The 19,581-nt window shown below is 38.0% G+C and overlaps 2 protein-coding genes across 2 annotated transcripts in view; one reads left to right on the forward strand and one right to left on the reverse strand.

Moving 5' to 3' along the window:
• waplb (WAPL cohesin release factor b) overlaps window positions 1–11,178 on the forward strand; it is a 91,543-nt gene extending 80,365 nt beyond the window's left edge. Inside the window, exons 15-20 of the mRNA XM_039691107.2 lie at window positions 3,079–3,194; window positions 5,353–5,517; window positions 5,699–5,906; window positions 8,130–8,218; window positions 9,155–9,250; window positions 10,954–11,178. Of these exons, the coding sequence (XP_039547041.2) occupies window positions 3,079–3,194; window positions 5,353–5,517; window positions 5,699–5,906; window positions 8,130–8,218; window positions 9,155–9,250; window positions 10,954–11,019 (740 nt within the window). The 3' untranslated portion in view covers window positions 11,020–11,178. The remainder of the gene's footprint in view (window positions 1–3,078; window positions 3,195–5,352; window positions 5,518–5,698; window positions 5,907–8,129; window positions 8,219–9,154; window positions 9,251–10,953) is intronic.
• A 1,635-nt stretch (window positions 11,179–12,813) lies between these two features.
• atoh1c (atonal bHLH transcription factor 1c) lies at window positions 12,814–13,586 on the reverse strand. Its single transcript, XM_039691152.2, has one exon. The coding sequence runs from the start codon at window positions 13,555–13,557 to the stop codon at window positions 12,940–12,942; it is 618 nt and encodes a 205-aa protein (XP_039547086.2). The 5' UTR covers window positions 13,558–13,586; the 3' UTR covers window positions 12,814–12,939.
• Window positions 13,587–19,581: the final 5,995 nt, after the last annotated feature.

The raw sequence follows: 19,581 nt of genomic DNA on the forward strand, positions 1-19,581 counted from the left end.
CGGTAGCTGCTTATATGTATCTTTAATGTATTGTATCGTTGGCTATGCATCGACATTAGCTATCCCTAATATCTATGGAGAAGCGCCCCGAACCTTTGACAGAAAAATAAAGCCCCGAAATTGCCAGTCGCGGGCCGATCTCGATCACGCGACCCTGTTACTAGGAGATCCAGTGAACAATATTGGTCTGTTGTTTTACAGTCGAAAAAGAAACAAGGTGGAACAAATGGGTTAATCACGTCATCAAAGGAAGTATACTTTGAAACAGTGGAGATTTCTTTAAGACTGCAAGGGAAGCTCAGCTTCCCCTATAATGTCAAAAAAAATAATGGTCAAATGTGTACTATTGTGTTAACATTTTATTGAGTAAAAATGCGTTAGAACACGGTAATCTCGAAGACGAGTTCGTTCAGAATACAAATAGCAGGTCGGCTGACTTGATCTCCTTCTCATGCATACCTGTAGCGCGTCACAGTGCATGCATTTTCCTATGGCATTTCCCCGTTGAAGCTCGGCGTCCATTGACTTCAATGGGGCTGCTTTGAACAGTTTTTTTCAGTGCTGTTAAACTAGACGTTCATTGGATAAATGCTGCGATTATGTCCCGCCCACGGACGCCGGGCGTCTCTGGGGTGAATAGGGAAATGGGCTGGCCTTTTCTCCTTTCTCCTTTTGATTGACAGCGATTTCACCCAATAAAAAAATCGCTGACGCGGAAGCTAGTTTAAAGACTTCGAGCGCAGTCTCGTCGCGGATTTTGTGTGTATTTTACTCGAAAACTGCTGTAACATATTTCTTAGTATTTGCAAGTTTCATCAGATATTTCACAGTTCAACCTAATTCCCACATTTCTTCCGTCGATGTCAGGGTGTCTTGTTACATTTGCGGGATTTGTGTTGGGATTCGGACATGCATTCTCCGCGTTTTTGTTTTCGGTTGTGAGTGCACAGGACACCTTATGATCGTACTCATGCGTAACGTTAGCGTTCTGTCTTGTCGTGTTCGCTCTGTTCAGTGTGTTGTGTAATGTGTAGCACATGTTTTGTGTTTACATCGGCCACGTGCTTTCATGTCATGTTTTGTCTTTTGCTGTATAGCACACAGCTTGTGTTTTACACTAGCTGTGTGCTGTTGTCATGTTCTGTGTGAACACGTCTTATGAGTGTTCTCATCGTTCTTCAGGTCTCATTTTGTGTGAGCACAATTGCTTTTTAATTTGTTTTATTGGTCATGTGTTTTTGTCATGTTTGGTATGAGCACATGGCTTGTGCTTGTCATGTGTTTGTTGTGCCATATGTGCTTTCCTGTCATTGTGTCGACTCCCATCTTGTTTCCTGATTATTAGTTATTTTGCCCCACCTGTACTCCCTCGTTTTTGGCTCCGACTTTTTTGGCTCCCAATTTATTCCCCTTGTTTGTTTTTTATCAATAAAAATAAAGCCCATCAACTCTGCATCGAGTCCTCGCTCTTTTCACCATCACCACACCTGACAGTCGAGTTTAGAAGAAAAAAGAGCTTCCCCTCTTTGAAAGACCAGCAGCCGCCACTGCTTTGAAAGGCTATGAGTTTGACTGCGCATATGCTAGTGTTCAGTTCACATGAAAATGTAAAGAATGCTTTTTGGATTTAGTCAAGATTTTGGAACATTTCCCACACAGCTCGATAGCATTGTGACCGCCATTTTGCAAATGCGTTTTTGACTGATGAATTTTTCTTTTACTGCTGTAAAGTGTTGTCACTGACAGAGGTTCTCCAGCACACAGATCCAACTAATCAGTAATCAAATACATTATTGTTTACTTGGGGTGGGCGCTATACCAGTATCAATGTGACTACCGGTATTATGTTGTACCATGATATGGAATTTGCGATACCGAGAATACCGTTAGATTTTTATAAATAAAAAATGTTCAGTTATATTGTCATGTTAAATTTGGTACTCTTTACAACTTTTAACACTAGGCCTACTAATGATGATACAAAATCGAGGCTGAACTGATCGTTTAACCTTTTCCTCTTGTGTCCAACTCGCGTGATGCACTGGCATTAATAATCAAACACAGAGAGCATGGAAGCAGTCCAGTGGTTCCCACACATAGACGAGTGAGCGACAGCGAGTGTGTCTGAGCATTAGTAAATTGATGCATAGTAATATAGAATTATTATATAAGAGGTATGGAAGTTCGATAAATGGACAACAATATAAATAAAAACAATGAAATTCTCACATACATAATGTTGTCTTAAATTAAGCGTAAGTGTCAAACCTCTCTGAAATCACACTATTTCAGATTTATTGATTATAACATATTCAATTAACCAAACTCCAGTGGTACTCATCTTACAAAATTAACGAAGGAATTATTTTGACTCCCGCAAAATAAAAAGTGGAAGGAGATTGCAAGTGAATTCAGGCCTACCTCATGTTGGACATTTGCACTTTTTGAGAAAAAACAATGGCACAATAAAAAAAAATATTTTTCAGGCCCATGTCAAATTAAATCCCTCACCTTTTTCTAATTATATGGCTAAAATACATATTTTGCCTGTAATTTCACTAAGGTGTACTAAAATGTGATTCCAGTATTTTTTTCTTCTCATATTGCAATATAATGTCGATATCATCCGGGCATTAAAACATAATGTGATTTGAATTTTTGCTCATATTGCCCACCCCTATCAATTAGTCATTACATGTTGCTGCTTTTAGTTAGTTACTCCCTAACACTGAACTGTAATATGTGCTGCAAGCTGAACAATCAGGCAACTGGGCTGGAGTAATTATTCCTAATATAATGTTTGTTATTCTGCTTTTGAAAGGCTTAAAGTCAATAAGAGTCTTTTGGCTTCCTTGCGTGGGTTTTGTTCGACGTGCCAAGTGGATTTATGTTAGCAGTGCTGCTTTGGCTAGCTGCTTTCTAGTATTGCTGCCAAACCCTTTAGCATAATGCAGGAGTACTCAGTCATAAGCCAAATGTGAGCAGCTTGGAGAACAACAGTCAGAGAAAATCCCTGATTAACTAACTTTGAACTCATATATGCATCAGCCATTGAGTGCGTTTTCTATCTGTCTGTAGAATGGGGCAGCACAAAGACAGGAGAGCAGGAGGAGTTAATCATCACAGCGCTGAACTGTGTGCTCAGGGTCCCACAGTACCTACCGCAGGAGCAGAGGTTCGATATCAGAGTCCTGGTGAGTACACAGCTCTACTATTATCAGTCAGTGTCCGTATACATTCAGTGAGGATCAGCAGTGTCCACTAGTTCCAGAGTGCTTTGAAACGTTACGAATGAAAAATCCATACTGTGGTTAGATAGATTAGGTTAATAAAGGCTGGTTCAGATATATACAATGCTTATTTGTGAGGATTTTGCTGGTAATTATAAAACTGTTGGCTCAACCAAAAAATAACAACCTTATGCATAATTTTCTTTTTGTCATGGCAACTTCAAATGAGACGTGGTTGCGTCTGGTTCTTAAAAATCTTTAAAAGCATTGAATTTATTAATTTGGAAATAATACCTTAAAAAGTCATGAATTTTGATGTCTGGGTCTTAGAAATTTTGCTGTATGTAACTTCTCCGTATTGTATTTTTCCACAAGTTTAATTTGTCAACCACGATTATTTTGATTTAACATAGTTTAAATAAAGAGTGCCAGATCCAATAATGGAGAACACAACGCAGCCTCGGGTCACAGTACAAAATACTGCAAACACGTGATGCCTTTAGTAGTGAAGATCACGCGCTACAGCACCACAATTCATATATTATATAAATGGTCTTAAAAAGACTTGAATTTAACTTGAAGAAACCTGTATGAACTCTGTGAGCCAACCAACAAACTATATTGAGTTAGAGGAACTTCATAATTTGTAACAAACAATCCACACCTATCATAGCACATGCTTAGTGTAACTTATTTAGCATGTACTGTAGATTTAATGAACAAATAAGATCATACTTTTCACGGGCATTAACACATTTATTGCTATAATGTAGTGTTTAGCTTCATTTAGTCTGCTCAATTGTAAACACAACTTCAACATTACAGAAACTTTATTGAAAAAAGTTTGACAAAGAAATGTCAAACGTAACCAACCACATAACACTAACAGGTCTTTCTCTTCTATAAAAAAACAGTACAGTAAGTTCAACATTTAATGCTCCTTTTCTAGTCCCTTGCAAAACATCCTGGGAACTAGAAATCCACTACGTCCAGTTTCCCTAACCCAAGTTATCAACCCGGTCTCATCCCAAGACGTCATATAACTGACGTTTTGGGACGTCTTTTGAGCATACGTCAATATTCGCCTTTTTAGGCCCCCCTTAAATGTCGGTAGATGAGGTTATGGGATCCTAACTCTACCCCAGACCTAAACCTAACCCGTCACCTAACTGACGTTAAAGGTAAAGCGTCAGTTGTATGACGGCCCGGGATCGCCATCTACCGACGTTTAAGGGGGCCCTAAAAAGGCGGATATTGACGTATGGTCAAAAGACGTCCCAAGACGTCAGTTATATGACTTTTTGGGATGAGACTGTGTTAAAGTTATCAAGACAATTTCATTGTTACTACAACTTTCTTTTCTTTTTTCTTTCTCAATTATAGCAGAAATCTGAGTTTATATTAGAGACAATATTAGGTTCATTTAATGATCAACATTGTCAACAGAACTCAACAATTTTTTTTTTTTGTCATCTTTAAAGGTTTAATTAAATCAATTGAATTCTTAGTGTGGTTATTATTGTTCATTGATTGTAATACACTGATACACTCATTCCATTAGGAACAAGTTCATTCATTACTTAAACTGCTAACTGGAAACTTTTTTTGTGAACATTCACTGATTAATTTTTTTTCCAATTTTTGTTAAATTAGTTGTTACTTAAAATAGCAACAAACTTAGGAAACCAATTAATTGGCAAAGATTGAGCATTTTAGTGCAAAATATATCTTTTCTGTTTATTTCTATACATTGTTCTATTTATTGCAGGTCTGGATCGATTGCAATTTTTAAATAATCACATTTCTGTGGTTAACTACAGTTTATTGCATTTAACATTTAACGTTTGTAATCATAAATATATTTACACATTGAATCCCCATATTAATTTTGATTGTATATTTAAAATAATATTTGTAAATGATAAAATAAAATTGATTTTTTTTAAACCAAGTTCTACCAAGGCTATTTTGCCAATATGAATACAATAAATGGTATATTTTTAACAATAATTTAAAAATATAAAAATAAATTGTAATAAAATATTTGTATAATTGTCCAACATTTGTTAAAGTGAAACCAGGTTTTGCGTTTGTTTCATTGTGTTTGTGCGTGTGTTTGTAGGGTCTGGGATTGCTCATTAATCTGGTGGAGTACAGCGCAAGGAACAGACACTGTCTAGTGGAGCTGCAGATGGAGGGAAGTGATGTCTGGGACTCCATGTGTGTGTCTGACAAAGAGGAGTTGCAGACTGAGAGATCTCTCGGTGCCATTGCTGCTTTGGTGAAGGTATAGACGCAGACCTACGATTAGTGTCGATTAATAGAAATGTTAAGATGTAATAGAATAGCATTACTAATTTCAGTTATTTTTTATCTTTTTAAACTGTTTACCAGTTTTTTTGCCCATCACTAATTGGTTCACTAATGAAACATCAGTAAATATTTTCCCTTTGTTTCTGCATTACTAGCTTTTCCTTCAGAGAGAGCATGCGGCCATTTTGGCAGAGGCGGAGACAGATGACTTCATCAACGATGCACCAAAGCCCCAATTGGATCAGAGCGGAGAATGGAAAGAAACCAATGAAGAGATTCAGTGGGTGGCTTCAGAAAACAACAACCAAGGAGAACAGGACAAGAAGAAAGAGGAGGAGGATGAGGAACTTGATCTCAATAAAGGTAGACACCCACTATAACTTGAGACTAGCCAAATGAAGTTTTTCTTTTTGTCATGGCATGACATCTATGAGCCACTTTGATGGGGGACCAATCTCATATTGGACCAATGAACCAGGGCTCCAGACTAACTTTTCCACTGGTTGCACTTGTGCTACCAACTTTCTCAGTTGGTCACACCAGCATGTGATTTGGTTGCAACTTTTTTTTTTTTTTTTTTTGCTACATGCCATGGGATTAATCAATGCATGCTGATAAATAGTGGTCTTAATCTGCATACCATAGATTTGCACTGATGTAAAAAGACTGAAAATGACACAAGACCTTGTATTAGCAAAATGTTGAGAATCTTTTAACTATCAAATTTTTAAAAAGTTAAAAGAAACAAGATGACTGAAAAATAGTGGTATTTAGTTAAATGCATTTATGGTGAGATTACTATTTTTTTTTTTTATTAAATGCATTTATGGAGATTTAATTAAATCATCTTGTCTTTTTTACATGTCGTACAGTGTACATTTAACTTACACTTATTATAACTTAATTCCTAATTGGCGTGTTTCACCTAGTGTTGTCACGATACCAAAATTATTGTTTCGATACCGATACCAAGTCAAGAATCGTGATTTCGATACTTTTTCAATACTTTTCCTGCAAAGAAAAGTATTTCTTACAGGGCGTTTCACATGCACCTCCTTTGCGTAGGTCTGTGCTCTTTAAATGCTGTAATAACCTAATATAAATAAATCACTGACAAACATGCTCATGCTCTGATTATAATCATATAGCCTATAGATCATTTTAGCTGATGCTTTTATATGCTTTATTTTAGCAGCTTGCAAATTATTTATGCTATCTATGAAAGTTGTGGTGGAAGTTGTACAGCTAATATAAAAATAAATAAAACATTTCCAGTTAAACAGCAGATAATTTATTTATTTCGCTATTAAATAAGAGATCTTGCACTAAAATCTGTTATTTAAATCAAGCGGAGCGCTCTTTTTCGCTGCTATCAGTTGCATGGGTCTTCATTCGGACGCGCGCTTCATTCTATCACCGTTGCAGAGACTATTGTGTACAGGCCGGCGGATGGTTTTGCTAAGAACGTGCAAAGTATAACTATCAGACCGGTCCTCGCGGCCTCAAACACTACCGGCCCAACGGGAAAAGTCCAGAATCTCCGGATAGCCAATCCGCTACTGACCGCCGGCCACAGTATCACTTGTGCTCGCGCATGCTGCCGTCTCATGACAGATGCCGCTTCTTTGCTGCGCGCGTGAGGAGAAGAAACACTGACGTCCATAGGGAAGGACTGGAGCGCGGTCATTCATAAAAGTATCGATACTAATAAATTTAGGTATCGTGAGGTTTTTAATTTACGACTATCGTGAGTATTGGCTAAACTGCCGCTCACGTTGTCCGGAAGGTTAACGCCCATTACCTTTACGGGTGAAACGTGCCTGCGCGCTGGTCCAATCATGTAAATAATGGTGTCAGTACTGCAGTATCAGTTTGAGGCAGAATCAGACCAAGAAAGCAGCGATGAAGAAAGACAAGCAGAACCTCACAACACACTGCTCTTACTAAACGTTTCTGAATGATAATTAGTTTTTTAACTTTATACACGTTTGTTTAACACAATGACCTGACAACTGGGTGAACACAACACACTCGAAGAGCCACAGAAATATGACCATGCCCTTTTTTGCATTTTCCGGAGGGAGGGGTTGATGTAAATGTACAGGTTAAGACGTCTAAAAGCCGGCTATAGTCCCATTCGAGTCGTTTTTGTTTGCAATATACTTCCTGATACTTAAAAGACGATATCTCTGCTTACACTGAACTTTTAGCGCTGCAACTTTGCAGATACTGCTCATGCACCAACAGCAACATTACACACTATTTAAAATCAAACCAGTTCCACCTGACCAAGTGTCGAGGTGTCCATGAGCAAGACACCTAACCCCAGCTGCTCCCGACGAGGTGGATGGCGCCTTGCATAGCTGACACTGCCGTCGGTGTATAAATGTGTGTGAATGGGTGAATGTGAGGCAATATGTAAAGCGCTTTGGTGGCCATTAGGTCTATGAAAGCGCTATATAAATGCAGTCCATTTACAATTTTAATAAGGCGTTTAACTGACAGCCCTAGACTTAAACCATTGTAAATATGCAACATTTCTATAAAGTTATTTTGAGTAATATGTCATGTGATTTTTGTCTCCAGCTCTTCAGCATGCTGGCAAGCACATGGAGGACAGTATTGTGGCATCATACACTGCACTGCTTTTGGGCTGTCTGTGCCAGGGGAGCCCTGTAAGTAAAACACTCACGTACCTCAATGTTTTCCATTTTGTATCTCTAATGCATGGTTTGCATTTGTGTCTTCTCAGAATCTGCATTTTCCTCAAAGTATAAAGAATATAATTTATTATTAATATCAGGTATGCATTTAGCAATGCAAGACTACAAACTTTCATCTAGATACCCTTTCTGTCCTCTACAAGTGGTCTCTTGTGCCCTCAGTCACTTTAAGGTCAGAATAAACCCAGATTGGACCAATATAAGCATAGCATTTATTGGTGCAGAGCTTTTTCTGTTCAAATTCCTTTGCAAGGTTCGAGGGTTGTTTGTCTAAATTGCAGTTTTGCAAGTTTCAGGGTAGTTATCAGAAGAAAGCCCCTGAGTTGTGTTTGCCAGTATTAATGGCTTTATCTTCACGACGTTAATAGGTGGGCTGTTGAATGGTCTGTAATGGACTCCTCTGTTTCTCTTTCACACCACACTGTTGCTTTTTGACTGACACACATGGCCATTATCTGTCTCGCCAATAAACACTGCCCAGACGCAGACACAAAACCAGATGGCATTTATACTCGTATTTCACCCACTTTTCCTTTTGGATGCATGTTTGCACACTTTGAAGGTCAAGTTTGATTCTGTTTTAGAAAAACAAAGCAAACTGACTCAAAGTAGGATTTCTTTTGTAAGGTACATCATCTTGTTGGCACTTGTTAGATTCATGTTAGGAGGCATCCAAGCTTTTGGAAGGAGGGAAATATTTGAGTTTGTGTTTTTGAAGAACGAGTACTATGGAGACTTTTGGAACATACTGAAAAAAATGATGGCCAGAGATGCAGTGCTGCTGCTTTGATCAACAGAGACTTGCTTTAAAAATCTCTTTCAGCACTGGTCTGCGGAGTACTGTAACCTCGCAGGAGGAACAGGCTGCTAATTCTGTTTCTCTTTCAGATGAATGTGACTACTGTGAGGGAGAACTTGCCAAAAGGGGATTTTTCGGTCATGACAGAGATGCTGAAGAAGTTCTTGAATTTCATGAACCTTACAGTAAGTACACAAGTGATTGACCAGTATAATATTCTCAATGGGCAATGCGGGGTTGCTGAAATTTTCATGATTTCAGTAGTCGATATCATACTAGCGAAATGTCTCAATTTGTAAAAACAATTTCAATATCACTGCTATTGTTAAAAGAGGGCTGAAGGGATGACGCAATTTTGTAGGCCAACCCGGAAGTCACCATCACCCGGTACCCCGGTTTGGATTTTTGCTGTGATGACGTTTAGTTTCCATGACAGACTCTTTAGTAGTACCATTTTCAGGCATTTAACCAAAGACTTTTGGACAGTGGGACCAGAAGGTCAAAAATGCCAATGCTCTATTGTATGATTTTGAAATGATAATTAGTGTTGCCACTAACGACTAATTTTCTAACGACTAATCTTTCAACTAATTTTTTGATTGGTTGACTAATCTAAACGACTAATGTGTGTGTATATGTATGTGTATATATATATATATATATATATATATATATATATTAGGGCTGGGTATTGAGACAAATTTCACGATTCGATTTCGATTCACAAGCTTGCAATTCGATTTCGATTACGATTCGATTCAATATCGATTATTTTGGATATCAGTTACAATAAATGGCAATTTTTCTCAAGGGAATCAAATCTCTTAAATGCTGTAAACTATGGTCTATATATATATATATATAGTCTAGTTGTAGCCTACTAGGCTTCATTAGCCTAATAAGAAGGTAATAATTAACTGTTTTGTAGCTATGCAAACACTTAAATTACACTTTTATTTATTTTTATAATAAGAAGATTATATGAAATATAAACATTTAAATGGTGGCTGTCATAAAAAACTTGCCATATTTATTCAAATATGCATTAAATATTGAAGAACACTAACGAGTGTGGACTAACGAGTTTATGTGGGTTTTCTGAGGTAAATATGACGATACATGACATTGATTACAAGCTGTTTAACTGACGTCTTTCCACGGTTGAAACGCAGATTGAGCGAATCAATGTGACATGATAGGGATTTAGATAAGTTGTACTCTATCTTTTAACACACTTTCAGATGCTCATTCATGTTTATTTTGGAGCAGCGCCAGAGCGATCTTACGCCACAGCGCCAAAACACTATTTATGTTTTTGAATTTCTAAAGAAAATGGACGAAATTTGAAAATTGAGACTTTGTTTCATATCAATAGTAACAAAGGACAAAGATTATTGCGATTTTTTTTTTTTTTTTTTTGGTGCGCGCAGCCGCGATACAATGATCCATTCTTTCAAAAGAAACAGGATGACTAATCGATTCTTGAGATTTAAGAATCGATATCGGTTCGTAAAAATGAGAATCGATTAATATCGAGAAATCGATATTTATTACCCAGCCCTAATATATATATATATATATATATATATATATATATATATATATATATATATATATATATATATATATGTATATATATATATGTGTGTGTATATATGTGTTAACTGGCTGAGTGGGTAAATTGAACCGCTATACTCTCAGAATGGCCAAATATCGACTGATTAATCGGTATATCATTAAAAAAGTATGCAACAATATAGAAATATATGTTGGCAGGTACGTGTGAGCATACTGTGATATTAATACTAATGTTCTGCTTCATTCAGTAGAGAAAACTAACAAGAAAGTTCTACTCGACTGACCAATTGTGTGTTTTTGTCCTTTACAGTGTGATGTGGGCACCACGGGGCAGAAGTCTATCTCCAGGGTCATTGATTATCTGGAACACTGTTAGTGTTATTATGGAGCTCCACGCACAGACCTCAGCGCACCCCCGCCCTACCCGACACATCTGGAGATCATCCCATCAGTACCTTCCTCATTCAGACTGTAAAGAATTAAGTTTAAAGCACATCACACATGGAACTCTATTAAAAAGACCTGTTTCGATTGAGTTTGTCACAAGTTGTTCATCTGTTTCGTCTTCAAATGTTTTCGTCACGGCATAATTGAAAAGTGTTTCTCACATCACAACCCTCCTTAATCTGCTGTCTATTGATCAGTTGCCTTGAAAGTTTGTTTTCATTGGCAGAAATAGAGTAGCTTTGATAGAACTTGTTAAAGGATGTCTTCCCCTCCGTTAAATTCCACTTGCAAGTCTGTAAATTCAAGAGCGCTCAACCGATTGGAGGGTGAATCCAAACCAGCATTCGCAATTCTGTTCCTCTTTGAAATGCCGTGAAGACATGCCCTCCTGGTTCAAATCTTCACTTCAGGTTGTGCTCCTTTTGGGTTGCACAAGTTCGTTTTTAAACAATAGCGCCGTGTCAAAGGTCTGCAAATGATTAAATTACATCGCTTTCCATTTCGCAAGGACAGGAAAGGGACAAAGTGTTTTTGGAATGTTTTAGTAATTGTGACTCATAACCATATAGTCCAAATGCCATAACATTAACTGTGAACTTAACCCTGATTTTCAAACATTATAAGGCTCAAAATCAACTGTAAAACTTGTTCATATCATACAACAGCTTGGCTGCATAATCGTATTGTCCATGAGAGAGATGATTTGGGTCATGCCTACATGGTAACCCAGGTTCTGTGAAAATTCTTGTGCATGTGCTGCTACTGTGGTTTGTTTAGAGCCAAAGTTGCTGTGAGAATAAACGTTAAACGCAGTTTTACAGAACACTGGTTACCATCTAGCAATAGACTTGATGCTCAACAACTAAACTGAGCCACGCAACAAACTTTCATCCCACATTTCACTAGTTTGTGTCATAAAAGCTGAATTTGTCCATTGTTTATGAAGGACTGATTGATTGTTTATTATTTTTTGATAGATTGAATTAAGCGCTTGACGTCTCTTTGATAAAGGCAGTCCAATTTTGACCCAAACCGTTCTCGTCTTCACAAGTTTGTGTTTTCTGAAGCTCTCCATTGTTTGTTCGCCTCTCAAGTGATCACCCTCAATAGTAAGCTTTACGGAGGCTCATTTTATTGTCAGATGCTCAAGACTTTTTGCTTCCGTTGTCACCCCTCTAATGGGCGTAGACTGAAATAACTTTGTTTTCAATGCACACAGCTTGGCAAAAGCAAATCTTGGGTCATTTGTTCCCCTCTCACTGCTTAACTGTTTTTAATTCGACTCTGTTACACAAAACATTATGAGTTGAGTATTTTGTAGGTGGTCAGTGTCGAAATATGGGGGGGGGGACTGAATGAAGCAACCTGAACTGTAAATATTTGTGTAAATATTGGCTGTTGGAGAACTAGATAGACTACTTTTCTGAATTCAATTGTTTTATTTTATACTGCATTTTTCTCAGTTGTGTTCTTTGAGGTAAGCGTTATCGAAAAGCCAACTGCAGGAACATGAAATTTGTACCAATTTCAAAATAATGTCTTTGGTTACTTGTACATAATTTTAACGCAAATAAAAATTGCTACTTTCAGTACTTTTTACGTGTCGTTTTTGGTGTCTGATTGACATATTACGATTAGGCAAAATATCATTATTACTACTAGTCAGAAATCTATTATTTAACAAATGTTTTGTGAACTCAAGAGCATAAGACAAACCTTTTCCTTCTGAAAATATTTATTTGTTTAACATAAAAGGAGAAATATATCAATAATTACAGAATATGTATATTTTACTACAAAATCTCCAACACACAAGAATGTTTAATGCAAATAAAAAACACTGAGAATGTTATTTTGCTCCATTGCTCCTCTCCAGATAGTGAGTGTCCAGTGTGAGTTCTGGTGTTTTGGGGTCATAGCAAGTGGACCATCTGAGATTCCCAGCATGTGATCTTATCCTACAAGCAGGAACCGTTTTCTGCTCTGGTTTGGTCTCTTCAGTGTCCGTTGAACCCTTCACAATGACCTGATCCTGCGCGGCCATGGTTAACTCTGGGTAACTAAATTCCGGGTTGCAGTCTCTTTCCTCCAGCAGCTCGCTCAGAGTACTGATGTAGATCTGAGCCATCTGAAGTGTCTCAGACTTGGAAAGCTTCCTGTCGCTCTCCACGTTAGGAATGACGCTCCTCAGGCGGTCGAATGCCACATTCAAGCCCAGCATCCTCCTCCTCTCACGGGCATTAGCAGCCAGTCTGCGACGTCTCCGGGCTCGGGCGATCGCGCTCTGGTCTTCGCCGGGATATGAGAGTCCGGAGAGCCGGAGTTGGACGAGAGGGCACGGGTCACAGCTCTCCCTGCCCTGATCCCTCTCCTCCCTCCAGCCAACTGTTTCGGGATAGGGGTCAGAGCGGGCTTTCTCTGCCTCTTTCCAAATGAGCTGCGCGTAAGAGCCGTCTGGACGGGGCATGCTGAACGCTAGAGGATGAACTGTCTCCAGAGCACTGGGGAGCTGTATTTATTGAGGAGAGGCGGGTGTGTGAGGGTCGTGTGTGCTGAGAAATGAATAGAAATGAGTCTCTTTGATAATGACCACAGGGAGTCTATTAACCCAGTTCATCAAAATTGGATTAGATTCGTGTGAGTAATCTTTAACGGGCCTCTTGACACTGAGGTAAGCAGATAACTGCTGCTCAACTGCTACACAAATATCAATAAACAAACGCACCCCATTTCATTTAGATTTACACAGTTTAGAGTGTTAGTACATTCTTCAAAACTGAAATAACAAATTAAACTTGCTGGCTGCTTTTTTTTTCACAACACACACACACATACACAACACATAAAACATAATACATATAAAACTGAGATTACGATTTTAAAACTTAAAATTATTATTTTATTTATTTTATCTTACGAAATGGTGCATTATCCTGCTGGAAGTAGCCTTCAGAGGACGGGTACATGGTGGCCAAGGAATGGACATGGTCAGAAACAATCCACAGGTAGGCCGTGGCATTTAAACGATGCCCAATTGGCACTAAGGGTCTTGCAAAGAAAACATCCCCCACACCATTACACCACCACCACCAGCCTGCACAGTGCTAACAAGGCATGATAGATCCATGTTCTCATTCTGTTTACGCCAAATTCTGACACTACCGTCTGAATGTCGCAACAGAAATCGAGACTCATCAGACCAGGCAACATTTTTCCAGTCTTCAACTGTCCAATTTTGGTGAGTTCTTGCAAATTATAGCCTCTTTTTCCTATTTGTAGTGGAGATGAGTGATATCCGGTGGGGTCTTCTGATGTTCTAGCCCATCCGCTTCAAGGTCGTGCGTGTTGTGGCTTCACAAATGCTTTGCTGCATACCTCGCTTGTAACAAGTTGATATTTCAGTCAAAGTTGCTCTTCTATCAGCTTGAATCAGTCGTCCCATTCTCCTCTGACCTCTAGCATCAACAAGGGATTTTCGTCCACAGGACTGCCGCATACTGGATGTTTTTCCTTTTTCACACCATTCTTTGTAAATGGTTGTGCGTGAAAATAATTAAATATTATTAAATAAATAATACTATATTATATAACACAAACTTTTATTTTGGATGTGATTAATCGCAATTAATCTTTGCACAGCCCTAAAATTTATTGTATATAAAATCAACGGTTGTATCTTTTTAAAAAAAAAAAAAAAAATGACACTTGCTTTTAATATTTTGCATGAAACTAAATAAAATTCATGTATTTTACAATCACAACTGGAATTACAAGAGCAATGATGCTAACAAAACACATTTACAATCAGCTCCAAACAAATAAAACAAATTGTTTAATTCTATTACTCCTTACTTTAAATAGTTAGCTCACAACACTTGGTTATTGTTTACAATGACTTTTGCAACAATGCATGCTTTTAAAGCCTTTGTCTGTTCATAGTGTATAATCTGCTCATTGTACATGAAATATTCTCAGACAATGAAATGCAGTTCATAAAGGTTTAATTGACAGGCGACATCTACAGCAATAACTCTAATCCAATTACGCAGAGAACACACACACTACACACTCCATGTACTGCAATATTCAAGAGCAACAAAAGAAGATTCAGTTTGCTCAAGGAGGGGGCTATTCATACCCTGGCCGTGTTTTGGCTGGGTAGGTCTTGGCACACTTCACATATTAAAGCTAATGAAGCGCCTCATTGAGGCGAAGACGCGGGCTGTGATCAAACCAGCGTGGGGTGGGTGCATTCAGGGAAACCCCACATAGAGGGTAAATTGGGGTGGATTCACGCCTGTCAGAGCGAAACCAGCCCGAATGAAACAGAATTTTCATTGAGAGGATTAGTGACACAGGATGAATCGATGGTTGCGGCTTCTTTTCACATGGTGCCAATGAAGCCACATTTTGCAGGGCGCACGAGCCAAAACCCTGAGCTGCCCATATTGCTGCAAAGTGACACTTGTCACAATTCATTAAATCTTAGCATACACCCTGACATGCACTGGATATTTATGCCAAAAAATATCCAGTCATGAAGTTTTTTTTTTTTTTTTTTTAATCAGTGCAATGCAAATGTATAAAAGTCATCCTACACAGTTTTGGATTTGCAAGATTTTGCAAATCATATATGGTAAGATAATTAATTTTCACAAGACGTCTGAAGGACGACTTTGACTGAAAACGTATTATTTAATGAAGGGTTGCGAGTTATGAATGTGCTTTTTCTGTTTATTCAATGCCAAACATTCCAATTTTTTCTCACAGAAGCGCAAGTTTTATTGTGTTAGCATACAAATGCCTCCATTGCAGAAAGACAGACAAATATGACAAAAATTATGCTGCTCTCTCTCTCTCTCTCTCTCTCTCTCTCTCTCTCTCTCTAGGTGCTAAACATTCATTTTCCAGCAAGTCTCCCCTGAAATGAAAATGAAAAAAAAAAAAATGTATATATATATATACACCTGTTCAAATTCTCTTTCATGCATTTATCTAATCAACCAATCACATGGCAGTTTCTTTAATGCATGTAGGGGTGTGGTCCTGGTCAAGACAATCTCCTGAACTCCAAACTGAATGTCAGAATGAGAAAGAGAGGTGATTTAAGCAGTTTTGAGTGTGGCCGGTCTGAGTATTTCACAATCTGCTGAGTTACTGGGATTTTCACGCACAACCATTTCTAGGGTTTACAAAAAAATGGTGTGAAAAGGGAAAAACATCCAGTATGCAGCAGTCCTGTGGGAGAAAAGTCCTGTGCCTTGTTGATGCTAGAGGTCAGAGGAGAATGGGCCGACTGATTCAAGCTGATAGAAGAGCAACTTTGACTGAAATAACCACTCGATACAACCGAGGTATGCACCAAAGCATTTGTGAAGCCACAACACACACAACCTTCAGGCGGATGGGCTACAACAGCAGAAGACCCCTACTGGATATCACTCATCTCCACTACAAATAGGAAAAAGAAGCTATAATTTGCAAGAGCTTGCCAAAATTGGACAGTTAAAGACTGGACAAATGTTGCCTGGTCTGATGAGTCTCGATTTCTGTTCATTCAGACGGTAGAGTCAGAATTTGGCGCAAACAGAATGAGAACATGGATATATCATGCCTTGTTAGCACTGTGTAGGCTGGTGGTGGTGGTGTAATGGTGTGGTGGATGTTTTCTTGGCACACTTTAGGCCCCTTAGTGCCAAGTGGGCATCGTTTAAATGCCACGGCCTACCTGAGCATTGTTTCTGACCATGTCCATCCCTTTATGGCCCCAATGTACCCATTCTCTGATGGCTAATTCCAGCAGGATAATGCACCATGTCACAAAGCTCAAATCATTTCGAATTGGTTTCTTGAACATGACAATGAGTTCACTGTACTAAAATGGCCCCCATAGTCACCAGATCTCAACCCAATAGAGCATCTATGGGATGTGGTGGAACGGGTGCTTCGTGCCCTGGATGTGCATCCCACAAATCTCCACTAACTGCAAGATGCTATCCTATCAATATGGCGCAACATTTTTAAAGAATGCTTTCAGCACCTTGTTGAATCAATGCCACGTAGAATTAAGGCAGTTCTAAAGGCGAGAGGCGGTCAAACACAGTATTAGTGTGGTGTTCCTAATAATCCTTTAGGACACACACACACATACACACATATATATATATATATATATATATATATATATATATATATATAATTTTTTTATCAATCCTTAGCAATCCTAACCCAGTTACATAGTTTTAACAAATGTTTTGTTTTTATGTTTTAACAAATTACTGTTTTTTAGAGGGCTCTTAAAAAGCTTGTGATTTTTTCTGCAAGGAGCTCTAATTTACAGTGACCAGTCATTAGGTTTAGTTTTACATATTTATACCGTGTGGCTCTTTGATGGTTTTTGATCAGTTGACAGAAGTTCTAAGGTGTGCAATTGTTTTTCGGCAAATGCACAGTTAAAATTATTCTAAATGGGGCTTGACTGAATTGCAGTTACATATTACTTCACACAAACTATTTCAGTTGTTTCAAAGACCCTTGCATCAAATCACGGCAAAGAACCAAACACTGCTGCGGATGCATTCCAGTAAATATAACAAGCAAAAAGATCAAATGAAAATAAACACTGTGCTGCTATTTGACATTTCATGACACTGAATTGTATAATACGGTATAATCCACAGCTAGGTGTGCATTAAACAACTTTAATGCATGATGTGGAGGAAAGGAACTGTTGATAATTCTGCTTGCCAGCAGGGACAAGTTAAAGCTGTTTTTAAATTCTCTTGTTATTTCCCTTATTAAAGTCAAGTGCATAGTCTTGAAGCCTGCATCTTTTGGTTTTTTGAATAATCTCTTTTTTATCACCTTGCTCCTGAGAAATATGTCAAATAGCAGATCAGTATTTATTTTCATTTGATCTTGCTGGAAAACAATTGCACACCTAAGAACATCTGTCAACTAATCAAAATCCATCAAAGAGCCACACGGCATAAATATTTATAATTAAACACAATGACTGGTCACTGTAAATTGGAGCTCCTTGCAGGGAAAATCACATTCACAAAAACAGTAAAATGTGAAAACATATACTAATCTAAAAATGTTTGGTTACACTTTAAGGTGTCCTTGTTACATTGTAATTATACATTTAAGTACTAAGTAATATTAGTTATTTATGTCAATCCTGTTATCGGTTATTCCTATTTAGTCAACACATTCTCCTCCCAAGACGTCATCTAACTGACGCTTTTGACCATACGTCAGCATCCGTCATTTTAGGACACCATTTAACGTCAGTTAGATGACGATCCTAGGGCATCATCTAACTGACGCTTTATCTTTAGAGTCAGTTAGATGACTCGGGTAGGTTTAGGTCTGGGGTAAGGTTAGGGTTAGAAAGCGTCATCTAACTGACGTTAAAGGGTGCCCTAAAACGTCGGATGTTGATGTATGGTCAAAACCTTCAGTTAGTTGACGTCTTGGGATAAGGACTGATTTAGTCCAGCAGCAATAAGACTTTTCTGTTCCAGATCGTCATTCTGTGAATTAGTGATTAATTTTATCATTTGTATTTTGTGCAGGTTACATTGTTTTTCCAGTAGGGGGGAGCAAGTGACTGTTAATGAGTGAGTCACTGAATAATTCACTTAGCAGATTCATTCAGAAACATTGATCCATTAAAAAACTAAACATCTTCATTGTTTGTTGCTCTTGCATTTGTGTGATATCGCTTAAATATAGAGATATGAACTAACACAGCTATATAGAAAATCAGTAGCTAAGAAACAAAAACATTTTGTTAAACATCAAACAAAAAGTTTAGCATCAAAGTTTAACATCACTATTATATACAGTATACACACGCACACACACACACACACACACACACACACGTACAAACATTGGGCTTGACATGACTCTTTTGCTCACCAGTCACTGTGGCTAGTGGATTTCCAAAGTTACTAGCCTCAGCATTTTCACTGGCCACAATTTTGACATTGATACGAAGGGGAAAAATGACATTTAGATATTTTTTTTTATTATTTCATAAATGTCTGTGATTGACCATTTAATGAGCAAATTCCACTGACTAAATTTGTTAGAAAAAAAATGTCTTTACCTACATTTTTGTAAATCTCAAAAACAAGTGGTCATACAGTTCATTGCAATGCCTGCAAAAATGAACATTAGTAAAATTGTTAGCTAAAAAATTCCATCTGAACTGTGCCCTGAATCACACACATGATGTTTGTCAATTTAAAAGATAATTCTGAAAGTCAAAAACGTTGCAATTTGGCATAAAACAGAAGAGTAACTTTTAGTTTTATGTGAAAATCGCTCAAGGAACTACATCTACCGGGAAGCGAAACAATGAGCAAGATCCGCTGTGTGTGCAGTCTGGTACAAACCCAGACAGCAAACTGACATTGAATCAACGTGGAAACGACGTCTCTCATGACATTGAAACAACGTTGATTTTGCTCATCGAATT

Source organism: Pimephales promelas, chromosome 17, assembly GCF_988280905.1.
Source record: "Pimephales promelas chromosome 17, fPimPro1.hap1.1, whole genome shotgun sequence".
Classification (NCBI taxonomy): domain Eukaryota; kingdom Metazoa; phylum Chordata; class Actinopteri; order Cypriniformes; family Leuciscidae; genus Pimephales; species Pimephales promelas.